Source organism: Nycticebus coucang, chromosome 13 (genome assembly GCF_027406575.1).
Source record: "Nycticebus coucang isolate mNycCou1 chromosome 13, mNycCou1.pri, whole genome shotgun sequence".
Lineage (NCBI taxonomy): Eukaryota > Metazoa > Chordata > Mammalia > Primates > Lorisidae > Nycticebus > Nycticebus coucang.
This window is the reverse complement of record NC_069792.1, coordinates 23992722-24015616: the sequence shown is the minus strand read 5'-3', so window position 1 is coordinate 24015616 and position 22895 is coordinate 23992722. Positions and strand designations below refer to the sequence as shown.

At 35.5% G+C, this 22895-nt stretch overlaps 1 protein-coding gene across 8 annotated transcripts in view; it reads left to right on the top strand.

Moving 5' to 3' along the window:
* The window catches only part of STAU2 (staufen double-stranded RNA binding protein 2), a 329861-nt gene that overhangs the window by 149540 nt on the left and 157426 nt on the right, over nt 1-22895 (top strand). For all 8 annotated transcript variants that reach the window (XM_053559242.1, XM_053559239.1, XM_053559244.1 and 5 more), the window contains 4 exons: nt 3417-3576; nt 4796-4903; nt 7177-7389; nt 16194-16331. In XM_053559242.1, coding sequence (XP_053415217.1) covers nt 3417-3576; nt 4796-4903; nt 7177-7389; nt 16194-16331 — 619 coding nt within the window. The remainder of the gene's footprint in view (nt 1-3416; nt 3577-4795; nt 4904-7176; nt 7390-16193; nt 16332-22895) is intronic.

Here is a 22895-nt window from a genome sequence, read left to right as displayed (position 1 = left end):
ATGGATTTTATTGCATATCCTTTTAATTTTTTCTTCTCAATTTCTCTTAGGTTTGTTCTTCTCACCATCTCTTTTATGCCCTCGTATCTTCATTATTGAAAATTTCTAGTCTTGCCTCATTACTTTAGTTTCATTAAACACAGACTTGCTAAAATTTTTCACCTTAAAATATATTTTAATATGACACTTTCTGCTTAAGAATTGGCTTAAATAAGTTATTCTTTCTTATGTTGAATCTGATCTCCTTATTTGCATCATGCTAAGTCTGTCTCTCTGCCTCCATATTTCTAATCATTGATTATCTTTTTCTAGAAGCACAGTAATCTACACTTTGTCACCTAAATGGGCTTGCCTATCTCCTGTTCCTTTAATAGCTCCCCTGTCCTTAGCACCGGACCATTTGGCTCACTTCTGTCAAAATCTGACTGAACTGAAAACTTCTAATCAGAAAGTCTATTATGATTAATTAAATAATTTTTTGCCCTATTTGTGTTTAGTGTTGTATATATGCTTTTAATGCAAATCATTATACACTACTATGGATATGTTAACTCACATTTTATCTTTTATAAGTACATTAATGAAGTCAGAATTTTATTAGGATTAATAGGAGAGTATAGTACATTCTATAGCTGGTATCTTTTTATTTTTCTATTTTGAGACAGAGTCTCACTCTGTCCCCCTGGGTAGAGTGCCATGGCGTCGTAGCTCACAGTAACCTCTAACTCTTGAGCTCAAGCTATCCTCTTGCCTCAGCCTCCTGGGTAACTGAGACTACAGGCATCCACCATAATTGCTATTTTTTTTAAGAGACAGGGTCTCACTCTTTCTCTGGCTCGTCTTGAGCTCCTGAGCTCAGGCAGTTCACCTGCCTCCACCTCCGAGAGTGCTAGGATTACAGGCGTGAGCCACTGCACCCAGCTTTATAGTTGGTATCATTTTAAACAAAAGAAATCTTTGTGTGTGTGTGTGTTTTAATTTATTTATTTTTATTGTTAAATCACGGCTGTGTACATTAGTACACAGGGGTACAATGTGCAGGTTTCATATACAATCTGAAATATTCTCATCAAACTGTTCAACATAGCCTTCATGGCATTTTCTTAGTTACTGTATGTAGGCATTTGTATTCTGCATTTAGTAAGTTTCGCCTGTACCCATTCTAAGATGCACTGTAGATATGGCCCCACCCATTACGCTCCCTCTACCATACCCTCCCCCCTCCCTTCCCCTTCCCTTGGCCCTTTCCCCATAGTCTTGTGCTATAGTTGGGTTATAGCCTTCATGTGAAAGCTATAATTTAGCTTCATAGTAGAGCTGAGTACATTGGATACTTTTTCTTCCATTCCTGAGATGCTTTGCTAAGAAGAATATGTTCCAGCTCCATCCATGTAAACACGAAAGAGGTAAAGTCTCCATCTTTCTTTAAGGCTGCATAATATTCCATGGTATACATGTACCAGGCTTCTTCCATGACTTAGCAATTATGAATTGGGCTGCAGTAAACATTCTGATAGAGATGTCTTTGTTATATTGTGACTTTTGGTCTTATGGGTATAAACCTACTAAAGGAATTACAGGATCGAATGGCAGGTCTATCTTTAGGTCTCTAAGTATTCTCCAAACATCCTTCCAGAAGGAACGTATTAGTGTGCATTACCACCAGCAGTGTAGAAGTGTGCCCTTTTCTCCACATCCACGCCAACATCTCTGGTTTTGGGATTTTGTTATGTGGGCTGCTCTTACTGGGGTTAGGTGATATCTCAAAGTAGTTTTGATTTGCATTTCTCTGATGATTAAGGATGAAGAGCTTTTTTTCATGTGCTTGTAGATCGTGCGTCTGTCTTCTTTAGAGAAGTTTCTCTTCAAATCCCTTGCCCACCCTGAAATGGAGTCATGTGTTCTTTTCTTGCTAATACATTTGATTTCTCTGTGGATTCTGGTTATTAGACCTTTATCGGAGGTATAACCTGCAAATATTTTCTCCCATTCTGAGGGCTGTCTGCTTGTTTTACTTACAGTGTTCTTGGCTGTGCAGAAGCTTTTTAATTTGATCAGGTCCCAGTAGTGTTTTTTTGATACTGCTTCAGTTGCCTGGGGAGTCCTCCCTATAAAGTATTCACCCAGGCCAATTCCTTCAAGAGTTTTCCCTGCACTTTCTTCAAGTATTTTTGTAGTTTCATGTCTTAAGTTTAAATCTTTTATCCAGTGAGAGTCTATCTTAGTTAATGGTGAAAGGTGTGGGTCCAGTTTCAATCTTCTACAGGTTGCCAGCCAGTTTACCCAGCATCATTTGTTAAATAGGGAATCTTTTCCCCATTGAATGTTTTTAATTGGCTTGTCAAAGATCAAATAACGGCAAGTAGCTGGATTCATCTTTTGGTTCTCTATTCTGTTCCAGACATCTACTTCTCTGTTTTTGTGCCAGTACCATGCTGTTTTGATCACTATTGATTTATAGTACAATCTCAGGTCTGGTTGCGTGATTCCTCCTGTTTTGTTTTTATTGCTGAGTAATGTTTTGGCTATTTGAGGTTTTTTCTGATTCCATACAAAACGAAGTATTATTTTTTCAAGATCTTTAAAATATGACAATGGAGCTTTAATAGGAATTGCATTAAAATTATATATTGCTTTGGGTAGTATAGACATTTTAACAATGTTGATTCTTCCCAGCCATGAGCATGGTATGTTTTTCCATGTGTTAACATCTTCAGCTATTTCTTTTCTTAAAGTTTCATAGTTCTATTTGTAGAGATCTTTCACATCCTTTGTTAGGTAAATTCCCAAATATTTCATCTTCTTTGGCACTACTGTGAAAGGAATAGAGTCCTTGACTGTTTTTTCAGCTTGGTTATTGTTGGTATATATAAAGGCTACAGATTTATGGGTGTTGATTTTGTAACGTGAGACATTGCTGTATTCCTTGATCACTTCTAAAAGTTTTGTAGTAGAATCCCTAGTGTTTTCCAGATACACGATCATATCATCTGTGAAGGGTGAAAGTTTGATCTCTTCTGACCCTATGTGGATACCCTTGATCGCCTTTTCTTCCCTGATTGCAATGGCTAAAACTTCCATTACAATGTTTAAGAGCAATGGAGACAGTGGGCAACCTTGCCTGGTTCCTGATCTAAGTGGAAATGATTTCCATTTAACTCCATTCAGTACGATATTGGCTGTGGGTTTGCTGTGTAGTAGATGGCCTCTATTGGTTTAAGAAATGTCCCTTCTATACCAGTTTTCCTAAGTGTTCTGATCATGAAGGGATGCTGGATATTATCAAAAGCTTTTTCTGCATCAATTGAAAGAATCATATGGTCCTTATTTTTTAGTTTTAAACCAAAGAAATCTTACTAATGATTAGAGAGTCGTTTTACTGAACTAACATTAATGTTTTTGTTTTCTTATTTTAGGTATCATTGCCCAATGCCTAAGATCTTTTACGTCCAGCTGACTGTAGGAAACAATGAATTTTTTGGGGAAGGAAAGACTCGACAAGCTGCTAGACACAATGCTGCAATGAAAGCCCTGCAAGCACTGCAGAATGAGCCTATTCCAGAAAAATCACATCAGGTGTGGCGTTGTACAGATGACAGTCTCTTTCTTATATTTTCCTGGTGGGATTATTGTGAAGACAAGTAAATGCATTTTATAAGTTAAGGAATTTTTTCTGATAGAGTAGAATAGTAGAGTAATAATCTGCTAAGATTTGTTTCTCAAGGCTATCTGTCTGCTATACTAGACTCAGGTGTTCCTGCCAAGATGGCCTTATCTTTTAGAACATTAGTTTACCTCTGGAGTTCACCTCCCAGGCAGTTTGGGATTTGAGGATATGTATAAGGATGAGAAATAACATCTATCTGCCTTGCATTTAATGCTGTGTTTATTGAGCATAAGTTATATTATGTCAATCTAGAATCAAATAATTTAAAGTAGAGTTTTATGGATTTTTTTCAGTCCTAATTTATTTTTGAAATAGGAATACTAAGGCTACTCTTGAGTAATCTCATTCATTCTCATTGCTTTAGCTACTTTCTCTCTTATTTCAAAATAGTATCTAACTCAGGCATGTCTTACCTATGGTACAGCTGCCTTCTTACTGGACTTCTCCACTTAGTTATTTCAAACCCTATGGTTAAACCTCTGCAATTCTCCTTTCCCCAAACCTATTCTTCCTCCTTTGAGATTTATCTTAATGGCTGAGTTAGGTGTTTTTCTGCTTGTATTTTTTCATTGTAACTCTTATTTGTTTTCCCACTAGATCATAAGATCTTTGGCAGCAGGAATACTTTATCTCCTTACCTTTAAGAGTTACCACTGTATTCAGCATATACTAGGCCTTCCAGAAGTATGTGTTAAATCAGTGAATAAGTGAAATGGAGCCAGTGCTGTACTCAGAGCTGCTATGTCCTGTATATTTTCTGTAACTTAGTCTTCATGGCTCATGTTAGAATATTAGCAGGAATCATGGGGTGGCAGGGATAGGGTGGGTAGAGATCTCTAAAATATGAGGACTAGTTAGGGAAATAAGATCAATTCAAGTTAGTGCATAGTTGAGTGAAAGTTTTCTAAACTCAGTATTAAGTCCTTCTACTTAAGAAAAAAGCTGAAAACCAAGTAACAAAAAGCCTTGCAGTAAAGTTCTCGACTACTGCGATTGCTCCAGATCCACTAGATACAGTGGTTGTTTTTCATTGTAGCTTAGATGGGCTTTTTTGACTGTAGAATACATGTAAAGTTTGTTATAAAGTCAGGATTCAGATTCAGTATTATCCTGTTTTTTGTGATTCAGAATGGTGAATCAGGAAAAGAAATGGATGATGACAAAGATGCAAATAAATCTGAGATCAGCTTAGTGTTTGAAATTGCTCTGAAGCGGAATATGCCTGTCAGTTTTGAGGTATGTGCTCAGCAATCTAGTTTTTCTTTTTGCTCTGATTACTTTAAACAAATATAATAACTGGTATTCTGGTATCATGCAAGAGTTAATGTGCCTCCTTATGTTCAAATCCACTATCATGAAATGATATAGACCCTGGGGAAAGTAGAAATTGTAATGATGTTGTGGATTCCTGCCAGTTTCTGTGTATTTTCTATATTAAGTCATTTGTAGACATGATATTTCAGTTTTCATCGTAATATTTACTTTCTGGGTGGAAGATGGTTTGTAGTACCCTATAGGATTTGGTGTTTTAAATAGGATCAAATTAAAAATACTCAAGTTAATATTTAGTGACACCTATGTATTAATATCCAATTTGTTTTAATTGTGTGGAGGCCAAAATATGGTTGACTTTAACCTTAATTTTTTAACATAAATTACTAAGAAGTGTTAAAGCAGGCTTGGTGCCCGTAGCGCAGTGGTTACAGTGCCAGCCACTTGCACTGAGGCTGGTGGGTTTGAGCCTGGCCTGGGCCAGCTAACCAACAATGCCAACTGCAACAACAAAAAAATAGCTGGGCATTGTGGTAGGCACCTGTAGTCCCAGCTACTGGGAGGCTAAGGCAAGACAATTGCTTAAGCCCAACAGTTAGAGGTTGCTATGACCTGTGATGCCATGGCACTCTACCGAGGGCGACATAGTGAGACTCTGTCTCCAAAAAAAAAAAAAAGTGTTTAAGCAGGTCTTGACTTTACCACTAGGTAAATATGCCACATGCATATTTAAAAAATTATATGAAATTTGAAAGCGAAAACTTTCAAAAATCATTATTATAATAAGTCCCTTATTAAAAGATCACTAATTTTACAACCTGTATCTGCAAAATAGGCAAGATGTGTGAAATAACCTGAAGCAGTGTGGAGAATTCTCCTTCATATTGTATAACATCCCCCTGCTGGGATCATCTGGTCTGGACTGAGACACTGCTTGCCTTCTTCTTGGACACAGTTCTGACAAGTAGTTTATCTGATTTCTCTGCCTTTGGCAGATTAAAGCAAAATGAGAAAGGCAGGTAATACTTGAGTGTCTACTGATCCCAGCAAGAAATGATAGGCAAAAATGTGGAAAACTTACCGAAGTAACTGCATGTACTGGAAAATTATTGAAACGTGGAATCTGTTAAAGGCTACAATGAATATGAACAGTTTTATAAGTCTCTATAAACCCTTGGGGATGTCAATATATTATGGTATAAAATATTCGATGTTTATAATGATCTAATGTGAGACATAAAAGATTAAATATTTAATATCTATTAAATCATTAATGTATATATTTTTTGTTTTGACTGAGAAGAATATACATTAAAGTGGTTAAAATAAGCACTTTTGGTGTTTATACTGGTTAACTTAAATTAGTTGAAAAGTTTGCTTGTGATAATTTTCTTAATCCTAGTAACGTTGGATTACTGAGATACTGTATTGTCTTCATTCCTTTTCCTTATTAGTGCCCAATAATAAAAACAGAATTTCAAAATAATTTCTAGCTAAACTAAATTTAGCTAAACTAAATTTCTAAACTAAATAACTAGGTATCTTTAGTGGTCAAAATTTTGAAGGAGACCAAAGTTTGAGTGCTCAGATTTTGGAAGGCATCTTTTCTCTAAAAGCTGGCATAGTTTAAAAGTGAGAGCAGATTAAACATGTTTTAGGAACATTTCATTAATAGCTGACAGGATCAATTCCTAAATAGCTAGGGATTTTTTTTGGCATATCTACTTATCTTTTTAGGATCATATCATAAGAGTAAATATCCTTTACTGTAAAATAGCCTTTGAGGTGTCTATGAAAAACAGGTTATTTTTCATCTGTCAGCTGTTTTTGAGAGGCTTGCACAGACAGGATGCTTTATGAGTTATAGAACTAGAGTAAGACACGGTCCTTGTCCTCCAGTAACTTACCCTTAAGCAGGAAAAAATCAGGTATGTATGTAATTATTCTAGATGGCCAATCTAATTAGGCATCTAATATGATAAATTTTATGTTCTTAAAGTTATGTTCCATAAGGCATGGGGAAACCATAAAGTCTGCTTTAAGTAATAAAAAATGATTGGCTATGAATTGAATGTGTTTGCTTAGATTTCTCCAATTTCAGTTCATTAAGTATGAAGTGTCAGAAATGAATGAGAATAGTTTTCTCAAAGAAATATTATAATTTTGTTTATGTTGTGACTATTAAGAGAGTCTTGTTGTAAGATTATGTCTAAATTGCCTATACTTGTATTTATTAGGTTATTAAAGAAAGTGGACCACCACATATGAAAAGCTTTGTTACTCGTGTGTCAGTGGGAGAGTTTTCTGCAGAAGGAGAGGGAAATAGCAAGAAACTCTCCAAGAAACGTGCTGCAACTACCGTCTTACAGGAGCTTAAAAAACTTCCACCTCTTCCTGTGGTAGAAAAGCCAAAACTATTTTTTAAAAAACGCCCTAAAACAATAGTAAAGGTAAGTATACCCTTAACACCAGTCAGTTCTATTAAATATGTATGATAGTAGTTAGAAATAAAAAGTTTTCCTGTAAGGCAAATCTCTGAACCTATGGATTATTTATAGTACTGGAATCAAGGCAGGACACGTGACTGTAAATTAGGGACAATTCTGTTTTGCTTTTTAAATGTCTGTGTACCTAGATTGGTTTATCAAATAATAATAATGATATGTTTGATATTTGTAGTTTCTTCTTATTTAAAAAGTGCTTTCCTATTCATGTCACTTTTACTAGAATCTTTATGACTATGTAAGGTAGAGGATGTTATCTCTTATTTTATAAGTAAGGTCTCTAAAACATGTTCAAAGAATGTGCTCATTTTTATTGAGCTATCATGTTAAACAACCTGGCCTGCTATGGTCTCTAACCCAATGTTCTTTCTGCACACAGGCTCTTATGTGGTAGCTTCTTAGGATATCATGAAATGGTAACAGGATATGGAGTAATAATCACATGAATAATACTAATAACATCGCAACAGCCGCTAGAGGTTATAAAACATTCTATATGCCAGACTTTATCCTAGTCTTTTGCATGCTTTATCACATTTAATCCACATAGCAACCCTATGCGATAGATTTGGTATTATTATATTGTTTTGTTTCCACTTCTCCAGTCATTCCTTGCTAATGAAGAATACAGAACACAGCTTTTCAAGATTTTGTGACTCTTTTATTGGATCAGATTTTATTTACATTACAAAGAAATAAAAGGCAAAGGTCAGAGGAATAAAATGAACCAGCATTTAGTACAGGACAGTACTTATGAATTCTTAAAATGTATGACATGTTTGGAGCTAAATTTCTGTGCTCTGAGGAAAGCTCAGGATTTTTAGAGAAATTGCAGGATTTTGATTGCTAGCTCAGTCTCACTTATTTAGCAGAATTCTGATTAAGTGGTACAAACAGAGAATTACAGATAAGAAATATATTTAATCTTTGATGACTTTCTTTTGTATAATGGTACAACTTAGGTATTTCTATAGGTTTTATACCTTTGTTTTTTCGTTTTCTTTAAAAATCCATGTATAATAAGTACTTAGTAATTACTAATGCATTGATACTTACAACAATCCTATGGAACAAGTACAATTTTTTTTTTTTTAGGCAGGGTTTTGCTCTGTCGCCTGGGTTAGAGCATCCTAGCTCATTGCAACCTCAGACTCCTATGCTCAAGTGATCCTTGAGCCCAGTTTATGCAAATACACATAAATAACTGAATAAATATTTGTTCTTCTTAATGAATGCTACTGATATTACTTCACTTAGAAGAAATAGGTTTTCCATTTTCTGTAATAACATTATAGATTATGTGTAAGTTAGACTAAAAATAAATGCCAAAGAGATCCACTTACTATTAATCATAGTGATTCTGAAAAAAATGGCTTTTATTCACATGTCTTAACCACACAGTCAGGGAGTAGGACATAAGAGCATGATCTGTGGAGTTGGGTTTGATTATGAATCCCTATGACCCAAAAAACGTTTCTATTCTTAACATTTAATAATAATAATGATGATGATGATGGGAATAATAATTGTACTTGTAGCCTGTAATCTTAGAACTCTGGGGGGTTGAGGTGAGAGGATCATTTGAGTCTAGGAGTGTGAGACCAGCCTGGGCAACCTAGGGAGACCCATCTTTGTAAGAAATTAAAAAAAAAAAAAAATGGGGCGGCGCATGTGGCTCAAGGAGTAGGGTGCCGGTCCCATATGCCAGAGGTGGCGGGTTCAAACCCAGCCCCGGCCAATAACCAAAAAAAAAAAAAAAAAAAAAGAAATTAAAAAAAAAAAAAAGCCAGGCAGGCATGCAGGTGTATGTCTGTAGTCCTTGCTACTTGGGAGGGTGAACCAGGAGGATCACACGAGCCAGAGAGTTTGAGGTTGCAGTAAGCAATGATTATGCCACTGCACTTTAACCCAGGTGACAAACTGAGACCCTGTCTGTCTCAAAAGAAAAAGAAAAAAGAAGTGTGGCGCCTGTGGCTCAGTGGGTCGGGCGCCGACCCAATATACTGAGGGTGGCAGGTTTGAACCCGGCCCCGGCCAGCTAAAACAGCAGTCAGAACTGCAACAACAACAACAAAACAATAGCTGGGCGTTGTGGTGAGTGCCTGTAGTCCCAGCTACTTGGGAGGCCGAGACAAGAGAATCACTTAAGCCCAAGAGTTGGAGATTGCTGTGAGCTGTGACACCACAGCACTCTACCAAGGGTGACAGAGTAATAACTCTGTCTCAAAGAAAAAAGAAAAATTGTATTTTTGTACTTGTTTCATAGGATTGTTATATTAACTGAGACAATGCTCAGAGTACGTTAGTAATTAGCATTTATTATTAGTAGTAACAGTGAGAATACTGTAATATTCAATAACAACCTCCTCAAAAACAACCTTTGGTATTTTGTACTTAATATTGTCTATTCCCATTTTTTATGTATGTAACTATATCCATGAACTATTTTCTTAAATCTCTTAATATATAAAATCTATGGCTTTTCTATGATTAAAGAACAGTGTTTTATTTATTTTATTTTTTTAATTTATTTATTTTTATTGTTAAGTCATAGCTGTGTACATTAGTGTAATCAAGGGGTACAATGTATGGGTTTCATATACAATCTGAAATATTCTCATCAAACTGTTCAATGTAGCCTTCATGGCATTTTCTTAGTGTACGTAGGCATTTGTATTCTGCATTTAGTAAATTTTGCCTGTACCCATTCTAAGATGCACCATAGATGTGGCCCCACCTCTTACCCTCCCTCCACTAGAACCTTCCGCCTCCCTCCCCTTCCTTGGCCCTTTCCCCATAGTCTTGTGCTATAGTTGGGTTATAGCCTTCATGTGAAATTTGATTATAGCCTTTAAGCTATTAATTTAGTTTCATAGTAGAGCTGAGTACATTGGATACTTTTTCTTCCATTCCTGAGATACTTTGCTAAGAAGAATATGTTCCAGCTCCATCCATGTAAACATGAAAGAGGTAAAGTCTCCATCTTTCTTTAAGGCTGCATAATATTCCATGGTATACATGTACCACAATTTGCTAGTCCATTCGTGGGTTGATGGACACTTGGGCTTCTTCCATGACTTAGCGATTATGAATTGGGCTGCAATAAACATTCTGGTACAGATGTCTTTGTTATATTGTGATTTTTGGTCTTCTGGGTATAAACCTAGTAAAGGAATTATAGGCTCGAATGGCAGGTCTATTTTTAGGTCTCTAAGTATTCTCCAAACATCCTTCCAGAAGGAACGTATTAGTGTGCATTCCCACCAGCAGTGTAGAAGTGTGCCCTTTTCTCCACATCCACGCCAACATCTCTGGTTTTGGGATTTTGTTATGTTGGCTGCTCTTACTGGGGTTAGGTGATATCTCAAAGTAGTTTTGATTTGCATTTCTCTGATGATTAAGGATGATGAGCTTTTTTTCATGTATTTGTAGATTGTGCGTCTGTCTTCTTTAGAGGAGTTTCACTTCAAGTCCCTTTCCCACCCTGAGATGGGATCACGTGTAAAGAACAGTGTTTTATGTAAGAATGTCAGCACAAACCTGGTCACAGTAACTTCTATCTAAGCTATTAAACAAAATCTAATCTTAATAAATTAAGAATAATAATAAGCTATTAGGCTAGAAAAGATGTATATATTTCTATAATAGGATATAAATATAGTAGGATATAAAGCTAACTCTTGTTTTAACGATAGCTATTGAAACCAGGATTATTGTTTAAATGTTATTCCTTAGAAATAGGGGACAGGAGAAGCATTTGATTTCTCAGAATTATTCAGTACTATTTCCAATATAAAAGCATATTATTTGAGAACTTCCCTTCTATCCATCGTTCAGATCTCAACTTAAACTTGACTTTTCCAGACATACTTTTCTGATAATTTCCCACTCCCAGATTAGGTTGACCTCCTGCATTTTTCCTCACATATGTCACACTTGGATTTACTTGTGCCATGTCTGTCTTATGTTAAAATAAAGCGTATAGATATCCTCTGAAATGTTAAGATTATTTTGAGAAAGTAACATGCATATAATGAGTTGGAATCTCGGAAATTTTAAGTATGGTCATGCCATATAATGTGCCAACAAATGGACTTGCTTGTAATAATACCTTGATTTTCAGCCTTTTCCTCACTTCCTTTTATGGCTTATATAGCTAGAGTCTATAGTTCCTTATATTCAACAGCAACAGAGACTATCTGTGATGCTTTGCTTGATTTCATTTAAAGTAGTAAACTATTGCATTGTCTCGTTTGATCCTCTTGATCACTCTCTGGTATAGCAGGTAGCATTCATTCCCATATTACAGATGAGGCCCTTAGTGTTTAGGAAACTTACCCAAGCTCCTGTAGCAGTGAGGGGTTTCTGATACAGTTGTCATTTCTCATTGTAGTGCTCATTTGAAACTGATTAATTGTGAAATTTTCAATTTTAAGATTTACTGTATAGGCTACCCTGTTAATATGTAAAACAGCCCTGATGATGTCTTTGAGTTTACATCCTGTTCTTTAGTGTATTTAACAGTTCCCATCTAAAATGTGACATCAAAGAATGTTTCGCAGTGTCAGGGATAAGATGTTCTGGACACAGCTATTATACAACCATCCTTAACTAGTTTGTAGGATGATAATCTATTATTTAGTGTCCAAGGAATAACTTAATTTTCAAGGGAGCTAGTAGTTCATTTCAGTGAAGAAAGAAACCAAGCCATTTTTTCTTTTTGAGACAGAGCCTCAAGCTGTTGCCCTGGGTGGAGTGCTGTGGCATGACAGCTCACAGCAACCTCCAACTCCTGGGCTCAAGCCATTCTCCTGCCTCCGCCTCCCAAGTAGATGGGACTACAGGTGCTTGCCACAATGCCCAGGTATTTTTTGGTTGCAGCTGTCATTGTTTGGCAGGCTGGGCTGGATTTGAACCCACCAGCTCAGGTGTATGTGGCTGGCTCCTTAGCTGTTTGGGCCACAGGCACCGAGCCCCAAGCCATTCTTAATGTTCTCAGCACTCTATCATTATCTAAATTTGATTTGTGCATCTAGTTCTTTGTCATTAGAACCTATATTAACAGCAATTTCTTTGGAATTTAAAGACATTCTTAGAGTCAAATTAAATAGGAATAAAATAATAACGCTGGAAACACATTCATACTTTTTTGAACTTCTTCACAAACTGAGTATATTCTAGTGCCAGACTCAAAGCTTTTCTTTTCATTGGGATATCAGTCTTAGACTTAATCATTATGTGGATTTGTCTTTTTACACCAATCCTTCTTCATTCCCTTTATAAATTATTCAATTTTTATTTTGGAAGATATAACTAGAAGTTGAAGCCAATATTTTATCAAAAGCCAAAAGTCTCCTTTGCTCTCTCCCTAACCACTGAAATAGTGAAGTTCTCAGTCTGTTTCCTCTTAACTCTTTCCCTAGGCTACTCTCCTACTTCAAGGGTTTCAATTCCATCTTTGTACAAATAATTCCAGAACACTTGTCTGTGCTTACATTGCCAGTTCGACACCTTCATTTAGTATTTCTTGGCCACCTCCAAGTCTATGTCCCAGACTTCTCATGTTGCTTTACCAAAGCTTTCTCCACCAGCTTTCTCTGTCTCAGTGACTGGCACTACCAGCTAGCTGCTGTAGCAGAATGCTGGGAGTCATCTTTCTCTTCTCTCTTATCCCTTATTTCACATAAATTACAATGTTTTATTGATTCTGTCACCTAAATATTTCTTACATTTCTTTCCATCTCTTCCGCCACCCTTTGGTCCAATTCACAATCATCTCTTACCTAAACTACCACAGTAAACTTTTAACGAGCCCTCCTGTAAGTACTCTTGACACCAAATGATCTTTTTTTAAAAAATGAGTGATCTTTTAGAGGTACCTATCTAATCATGTCATGTCTCTGCTTAAAACCTATTAGTAGGCCTGGTGCAGTGGCTCAACCTGTAATTTTAGCACTCCGCGAGGCCAGGCACTGGTCATTTGAGGCCAGGAGTTTGAGACCATCCTGAGCAAAAGTGAGGCATCATCTTTTCTAAAAACAGAAAATGTAGCTGGGAGTCGCAGCTTCTTTGATTTAGCGTAATTATTCCGATATTCATTTATATTGTCTTATTTATGAATTGTTGGTTCTATTTTATTGCTGAGTAGTATTTTATTCTATGTATCATCACCAATTGTTTATCTTTTCACCTGTTGGTGGACATTTGGGATGTTTCTAATTTTTAGCTGTTACACATGAAGCAGTTATGAATATTTGTGTGCTTACCTTCTTACAAGCATTTGCTTCCATTTGTCATGGTCATTTAGTAGAGGCGTATTCAACTTTTTAAGAAACTGCCAATTGTTTTTCAAAGAGGTAGTAGCTGTAACATGTAACATTCTCATCAGCGATGTGAGAGAATTCCAGTTGCTCCACATTCTGGCTAACACTTAGCATGGTCTTTTAAATTTCAGATGTGCAAATATATGTATATTACTATGTCATTGTGATTTTCAATTTACATTCCTTAATGGCTAATGATATTGAGGATTTTTTATGTTTAGTAGCACATGATTCTTGATGAAATGTCTTTTCAGATCTTATGCCTGCTTAGTTGTTGCTTATTTAAAATAGTAATAAATTTATTACTGCATTTTTAGAGATTTTTATACATTCTGGATACAATTTTTTTATCAGATACGTGGTTTGCAGATGTTTTCTTTAAGCCTATGACTTGTCTTTTACATGTTTTCTTCAAGCCTAGGACTTGTCTTTTTCAAAAAAGTAGGAAATAGCCAGGCATGGTGGCTCACGCCTATACTCCTAGCACTCTGGGGAGGCCAAGTCCAGTGGATTACCTGAGCTCACAAATTCGAGACCAGCCTAAGCCAGAGCGATACCTCATCTTTAAAAATAGCCACACATTGTGGTAGGCTTCTGTAGTCCCAGCTACTTGGGAGGCTGAGGCGAGAGAATCACTTGAGCCCAAGAGTTTGAAGTTGCTGTGAGCTGTGATGCCATGGCACTTTGGCAGCAAAGTAAGACTGCCTCAAAAAAGAAAAAAAAAAGAGCAGGAAATAGTAATTTTGAAGGTGCCCAATTTATTATTTCCTTATGGAATATGATTTCAATGTTATATCTAAGAAATTTTTATTTAACCAAGTCACAAAAGTTTCTGCTATGTTTTCTTCTGGAAGTCTTACAGTTTTAGAAATTACATTTAGGTCTGTGATATATTTTGAGTTTATTATTTTTGTAAATGATATGAGATTTGGATAGAAGTTCCTTTTTTGCATATAAATATCCAGTTAGTTATCTTAGCACTGTTATTTCTTCACTGAATTGGTTTTGTATCTTCCTAGAAAATCAGTTGACCAGATATATATGTGAATATCTTTCTGGATACTGTTCTGTTTTTTCGATCACTTTGCCTTTATCCAAATGCTACACATAATACCTTGAAGCCCTGGTTCATAATCTTGAAATCAGGTTGTCTAAGTCTTTATCCTTTTTTTCAAAATTCTTTTGGTTCATTGTCCTTTGCATTTTCATGTGAAATTTAGCAACAGCCTATCAATTATTACCAAAAAAAGCCTGATGAGATTTTTATTGGGGTTACAGTGAATTAATAGTTTGAGTAGAATTGCTATATTACCAATATCGGGTCTTCTGATACATGATGCAATATGTCTCCTATTTATATCAATGATGTTTAATTTCAGCAGTAGTTTGTATTAATAGTTTTAGTAGGCTTTACATAAATTGTATCATGCTGTATCTCTATATATCTACATATATATCATTCTGTGCTTACTCTTTTTTACTTACCATTTTTCTGAAATTCACTCATCCTGATGCATGTAACAATACTTAATTCATCTTTACTGCTATATACCATTCCACTGTATAAACATGCCACAGTTTATTTTTTTTATTGATAAATATTTGTTTCCAGGTTTTCTTTTTCCTCTGTAAAATAACGCGGCTGCAGATAGGAGCTGGCACACATGGATAATAGTTTTCTACAGTGTATTTGTGCCTAGGAGTAGGCTGTTAGGAGTAGGATGTACCATCTTAGGCTTTACTGGACATTGCCAAATTGTTTTCCAGTTTATACTACTGTCACTGTTTTGGGGGAGTTTTTGTTACTCCTCATTCTTAACAGTTGGGGTTGTCAGACTTCTTAATGTTTGCTAGATCTGTGGGTGTGAAATAGTAGCTCCATGACATTTTCATCTATATGTATTTTCAGTGTCCTAATGAGGTTGAGGATCATTTCCTGTTTCTTTCCTTCTGTGAAATATTTGTTCATCTCTTTTGTCCATTCTCCTTTTAGATTCTGTTTTCCTTAATACTTTTTAGGAATTTTCAAATATATTTCGAATATTGGATGTATATTTTTAAATTACATGTGTAACAATATTTCCTCCTAGTTCATGACTTGTCTCTTCACATTCTTTTTTTGTGTTTTCTGATGAACAGAAGTTGTAAAGCAACTCTGCTTTGTTGAAGAGTTCACTCAATTTTAAAAGCATACTTTTTGACTCAGCTTATCAGTAATATCAGTAATACCTCTGAACCCCATGGAAGCCTTAGTGACAGACTCTTTTTTATGATTTTCCTTTATGAAATCCTCATAAATGACTCATATTTGTCTTCTGTCCTAGTTTTGGGGGGTAGAAGTGGAGGGAGAAAACCATTGCTTCTTTAAGGATCTAAGAATAAAGTTTACAAGCATATTTTGACACCTTTTCTTAAATTAATTTTCAGGCTGGTCCAGAATATGGTCAAGGAATGAACCCCATTAGCCGTCTGGCTCAAATTCAACAGGCCAAAAAGGAAAAAGAGCCAGATTATGTTTTGCTTTCAGAAAGAGGAATGCCTCGACGTCGAGAATTTGTGATGCAGGTATTTCTAACCTTTATGTTAGAGTTTTATTTTAACTATTGAAAAGTGTTAGGAAGGCAAACTAGGAATTTAAAGCAGAAAGCAAAACTGTGTTTACATTTAAAGCACGCATCCCCTCCAGGCTCAACTACCAACTTGGTGGAAACATCCAAGTGTCAAGGACGTGTTAGAATAGACAACATGAGTTTTTGAAGGGACTATGAGTTCACACAGGTTATTTGCTACAGAATTTATCATTTAATGCTTATCTCATAACTTTTTGTGTTACATTTTTCAGCCGGAGTCTATTAACTACTAGGAATTGGAGACAAATGGAATTAGAAACAATATTTAGAAGGATGAATGTAGTATATGGAACAAGGCCAAGAGCATGAGCCTGTGGGCTGTCAGGAAAATTAGAAAAAGTGAGTGAGCTGGCTGGCTAACTGCAGTGGGGGCTGAGGGACTCAGTACTGCTGAGGTCCGACTGTGCAGCCAAGAAACTGAAGAGTATTGTGAGTGTGTTGGCAGCTGGGCGCCTAGCATTAAGACAGAATGCCTAAAGTGCCCTCTTTTTAAAATTCTATCTATTTATCTTCGTTCATCCCACTTATTAAAAAAAATATTACAAGAACTATTTATTACAAAGATTTCAAACAGATCCTAAGGTGGGGAGAGAACAGTATAATGGATCCCTAATATGCTCACACCCACACTTACATTTTTTGCCACACTTGATTCAGCTATTGTTTCTTTCCTCCCTTCTTTTCTTCTTTTTTCCCTCCTTTCCTTCTTTTCCTGAAGTATTTCAAAGCTAACTTCTAACCACATACCATATCAGCTTTACATACTTTAGTGTATGCCTCTAAAAGATATGGAAAGTTTTATATTACACATGATTCATTAGAATCATCTAATACCCAGTCTACATTTAAATTCTTTTTTTTTTTTTAGAGACAGTCTCACTTTGTCTCTCTTGTCTGTCTCTGGTGTCACAGCTCACAGCAACCTCCAGCTCCTGGGCTTATGTGATTCTCTTGCCTCAGCCTCCCGAGTAGCTGGGACTGCAGGTGCCTGCCACAATGCCCGGCTATTTTTTGTTGTAGTTTGGCTGGGCCGGGTTTGAACCTACCACCCTAGGTATTTGGGGGAGCCAACGCCCTACTCACTGAGCCACAGGCACCACCCTATATTTAAATTCTTATTGTCCCTAACAAGTGGTTTTTCAAAGAAACTTTTATTTATTTATTTATTTATTTATTTTATTAAATCATAGCTGTGTGCATTAATGCAATCATGGGGTCAAATAAACTTTTATAGTCAAAACCAAGGATCTCACCTTTCATGTAATCCAGATAAAATCAGTAGATACTTACTAATGACTATATGGCAGACATTTTGGCACTGAGAAATAGTATCTCATACTAAGTTTTCATGTATAGCTAAGTTTTGCTTTCCCTTCTATTTTATAATCTCCATATTTCTTTATCTTATAGTACCAGTATAGTGGTTTGTAAATAGTGGGAGCTTAATAAACATTTGATAGACATTTGCTGCCTGCCTGCCTGAGAGCCAGTATGTTTGGCTTTTGTTGGAGATGTAAACTTATAATGCAGTAGTCACAGATAAACCAGTACTGAGAACCCACATATTAAACAAGGAGAATGCTTTGTGGCTAGTAATCACATTATTGTCTAGATGTCATTAGGTTGTTCTGGTACCTTCACTTGGTAAAATATATTCACCATTTTTCCTATTAACTTTATTAGCTTTGAAGATTTCTAAAATGTATTCTTTTAACTCCAGAGCTTGAAGAAAAAAAACCACCTAAATTTTAGGCATGTATTGGGAATATAAACTGGCGTTGGCTTTATTAAATAATTCCTTTTCTGTGGAGTATATTGAGTACCCCTTTGAAAAAGGAATTTAGTGTATCTTAGGCCAGCTTTCGTTTTATGGGTATTCATAAACATTCTAGTCAAACAAGGACATTTGGCTGTGCTTTTAAATGTTTTCACACTGAATTCATATTATTTTTTCCCTTCTGGAAGCCCCAGTGGATTCATTACAGTATTGCTGCAACTTTATCAAAGCAAAGGCTTTTATATAAATTACTTAAGCAGTGTTATCATTTGTTATAATCGAATATGGGAGTAAAATATGTAGTGGTAATATGCTAAATTTTATCTATCAGCAAAAAATATGTTTATATCTTATAAAATGGATGTAGTTACTTGTGTTGGTTACTAGATTTAAAAAAAGAAAATTTCTGATATTATGTGGGTACTTAGTCCCAAAGCAGATTTCTTAAAGGTTTTTATTTTTTTAGTGAGAGATATTTTAATTTTTCAACAGAAAATAATGCTAACTAAATTGCATATCAGCACACTATATAATTATATATCCTATGATAACCCATATTAACTTTTGTACCTATGATTAAGATCTCAGGGTGGTTACATATATAAATCAAATTTCATCAATTTATTTGCTTTTCAATGAAAGATAATGGCTTACATTGTTGGTAAATGCTATTTCAGAGCTTCTTTGTTTCTTAATTTTTTGAGGAATTGATTCTTCATGTGACTGATTTGTTTAATTTAAAGACAAAAATCTGGCAGTCTTAAATTTGCTGCATAGTAAAATAGTTGGGCTTCTTTGAAGATAGAAATTAACATTTTAAAATAGAGACCTTATTAAGAATAATTATCAAATTTGTGAGATTTCAAGGAAGATGAAATTTCATGGAATTTACTTTGTATACTTACTTGACTTTTATAACAAAGCAATGTTTTGAGGAATCGTGTTTATTAGCAGGGAATGAAAGTCCTTCAGCAATGTGATCTTTTTAATACTAACAAATTACTCTAGGATTAACAACTTACAAACTATTGAACCATACAATTATAAAAGCTTGTGTAAGGTGAGGGATGAGTGAATGGGAAAATGCATCTAGGATGTAAGTTGTAGAAGTAAGTCTTGAAAGTATCAGAAAAGGTCAGATGGAAATTTGACAGAAACAGAGACAAGGTGAATGCAGAGATGGAAACAGCTGACAAGTCCAAGAGCAGGTTCCTGGACCACAGGGCATCAGGCTAGGGTAGATAAATGAGATTTATGGATGCAACAACAGAAAAATTGAAAGAATAGTGAGCAAGGTATGGATAGCATGTAAAGACAGATGAAAAATGTTACGCAGTTATTTACTGCTCTGAGATCTTTTCATTCTGTTTACTTTGGCAAAGTCTTTTGACCCTCAGAGCAGTAGAGGAAGCTTCTGATGTAACTAAACTATCTTTTCACTGATGAGCATTCCAGCAATAACATAAGAGGCTGGTGAAGCTGGGGAACAAACCAAGCGCTGGAAAAAATAACAGGTAGCAGCAGCCCCTCCAGCCAGCGATTTGAGCATGTTATTTCCATAGTGCCTGTGGTGTTGAGGTCAGGTGTAGGCAGACACTGATGTGGTAGGTGGGGTGTGTTCATCCTGCTCCAAGGATCTGCCTTGACTGTGCTAGATCAGTGCTTCTCAGAGACAGGTCCACAGACTACTTCTGATTTGTTAAAATGTGGCAGTTTCTGGTTTCAGAAATAGCAGAAAACATTTTACAGAAGTGAACTACACAGTTTGTGATAGTTGTTACAGTGATTCTGTAATGAATATATTTTTAGTGTTTCATATGGTACAGTAATTCTGTCATTTAGTTTGTCTTGAATAAAATTATTGGGAGAGTACAATTTCTTTTTCATATCATTTGCATGTCGTTAATGTTTGTTAAGTTTGTGTTTTGTTACCTACCATTGGACCGTATATCCCCAATTCCTTAAAAATGGTTTATTCATTGAAGTGGCGATGGAAATAGTAATAAAACTAAAGCTCATCATAATTAATTGTATAAGAATAAATGTTGAACAGTACTCAAGTGTGGATACCAAATGGGGATCTGTATTTTCTGGGACAGATGAAACAGCCAGTATTATGATTTCACACAAGGGCCAGAAATGAAAATGTGGGTAGAAGTATCATACTGTTGTTTCTGAAAACTGAATTTTGTTGTACCATGTATTGATTGATCATTAGTACCCAGTGTATTGTCATTGTGAAATTTTATTAAAGTGGCGTGAAGCTGTTGAAGCTTTCTAATTTTGTTTTTTAAACAAAAACAGTGACATCTGGTAAAACAATCAGACTTTAGATATGGATTGCTAGGTCAGCTCTCTTGCTCATTTTTCTATTACCTTTTTAAAAAACGCATTTACAGGAATCTACTATACATTCTGGATGGGAGCCCAGTTTCAAATGGCATTTCAAATATCTTCTTTTGTGTTGACTTTCCTTTCTTCCTTTTTTTTAATAGTACTTTTTGAAGAACAGGCATAATTAATTTTAATGTGGTCAGATTTGTCTTTTCCTTTATGTTAACTTTAAGTCTAGAAAACAAGTAAATGCCTCCACCTTGTACTTCCTCAAAAGGATCTTGACTGTTCTTTGCATTTCTATGTAAAGTTGTATGTAAATTTTAGAATCCCCTTGTCAAGATTGTAATGTAGAAATATGTATGGGATTTTGATGGCAGTTTATTGAGTTTGTAGGTCAGTTTGAAGAGGACTGATCATACTACTGTTGTTTTCAATTCATGTATATTGCACGTTGCTCCATTTGTCAGGTTTTCTTAATGTTTCTCAATAATGCTTTTGTTTTTTGTGTGGAGGCCTTGCCCAATCTGGGTCCTTGATTTTCATTTAATGTAAAGGGTATCTTCTAATAGTTTTCATTTCCTACTTGGACATTAATGGAATGTAGAAATGCAGTTGTCTTTTTGTATGCTGACCTTTTTATACAGAGAACTAGTTACATTCTTATAAATTCTTAATAATTCATCTGTAGTTTTTTTTTATTTTCTATATATTAACATCTGTAAATAATGAGGGCTTTTTTTCTTTCCTTCTGAGTCATCCTTTTCTTTTTTCTTTTTGCCTTATTTTTCTGTCCAGGATTTGCAGTAAAATGTTAAATACTACTAATAATAGAGCACATCCTTGCCTTTTTTCTAATCTCTTTTGTTCAACATTAAATATGATGGTTGCTAAGATTTGCTGTAAGTTTTTGTAAAACGTCCATTATTATATTAAGGCAGCTTCCGTCTTTCCCTGGTTTACTAATTGTTTTTACTATGGAGGAATGTAAAATTTTCTCCAGTGCTTTTGCTCTGTTAGGATAAACATATGGTTTGTCTCCTTAACCTATTAGTATAGCAGATTCCATACATTGCTTTTTGTCTGAGTTTCAGATGTTAAACCAACCTTGCATTTCTAGAATAAACCCAACTTTATCATGATTCTTCTTCTATTTATATATTGCTTTATTCATTATACTGTTTAGAACTTTGGCATCTATGTTCATGAATAAAACTGTTCTGTAAATTTCCTTTCCTATACTGTTCTTGGGTTTTGGACTCAGTGATGATGCCTCATATAATAATTGGGAAAGGATTCCCTTTTTTCTATTTTTGAGTGAATTTGTGTAATATTTGCATAATTCTTTCTTAAATTCAATGTAGAACGCTGTAGAGATCCTCTCAGGAGTTTTCTTATTATGGCTTTTTTTTAATTACGGTTTTAATTTCTTTAGTAGTTATAATCCTATCTTTTATAGACTTATGCTGTGGCAATTTTGTTAACTTTTATTATCTAGGAATTTTTTCTATCTTATCTAAATATTTTTTTAAACTACAGCATAAAATTGTTCTCAGTATTCCTTATTACTTTGTAATGTTACAGAAACTGTGAGTCTCTGTTTCATTATCTGTGCCTTATTTTTTTCTTGATCAGTCTTACCTGTAGGTTACCATTTTATTAATCTTTTGAGGTAATCAACTTTTAGGTTTTTAAACTTCTCTATTATACTTTGTTTTCTTAATTTCTGCTGTTTTCTTGTATATTTTCTCTGGGTTTATTTTGTTATGGTTGTAACTTCTTGAGGTGGATGTTTAGCTCGTTTCTTTGCAACCTTTCTACAAGCTGTTATGGCTGTATATGTTCTTCTACATGTTCTCTCACAGCAACCTCCAGCTACTTCACTTGCCTCCACCTCCCAAGTAGCTGGGACCACAGGGCCCACTACAACGCCCGGATATTTTTTAGTTGTAGTTGTTATTGTTGTTTGGCAGGCCTGGGCTGGATTTGAACCCGCCAACTCTGGTATATGTGGCTGGAGCCTTAACCGCTTGAGCTACAGGTGCCAAACGGAAATTCTATCTTTTCTTGCTTTTTCCTTTACTTTCTATATTTGTGTTATTTCTTAGCACATGCATCTTTTAAAAACAGTATAATTGAGGCAGGGCGTGGTAGCTCATGGCTCTAATCCTATCACTCTGGAGTCCAAGGCAGATGGATTGCTTGAGCTCAGGAGTTGGAGACTAGCTGGGCATTGTGATAGGCGCCTGTAGTCTCAGCTACTAGGGAGGCTGAAGCAGGAGGATTGATTGAGCCCAAGAGTTTGATGTTGCTGTGAACTATGATGCCACACCACTCTACCCAGGGTGACAGAGTGCAACTCTCTCAAAAACAAACAAACAAACAAAA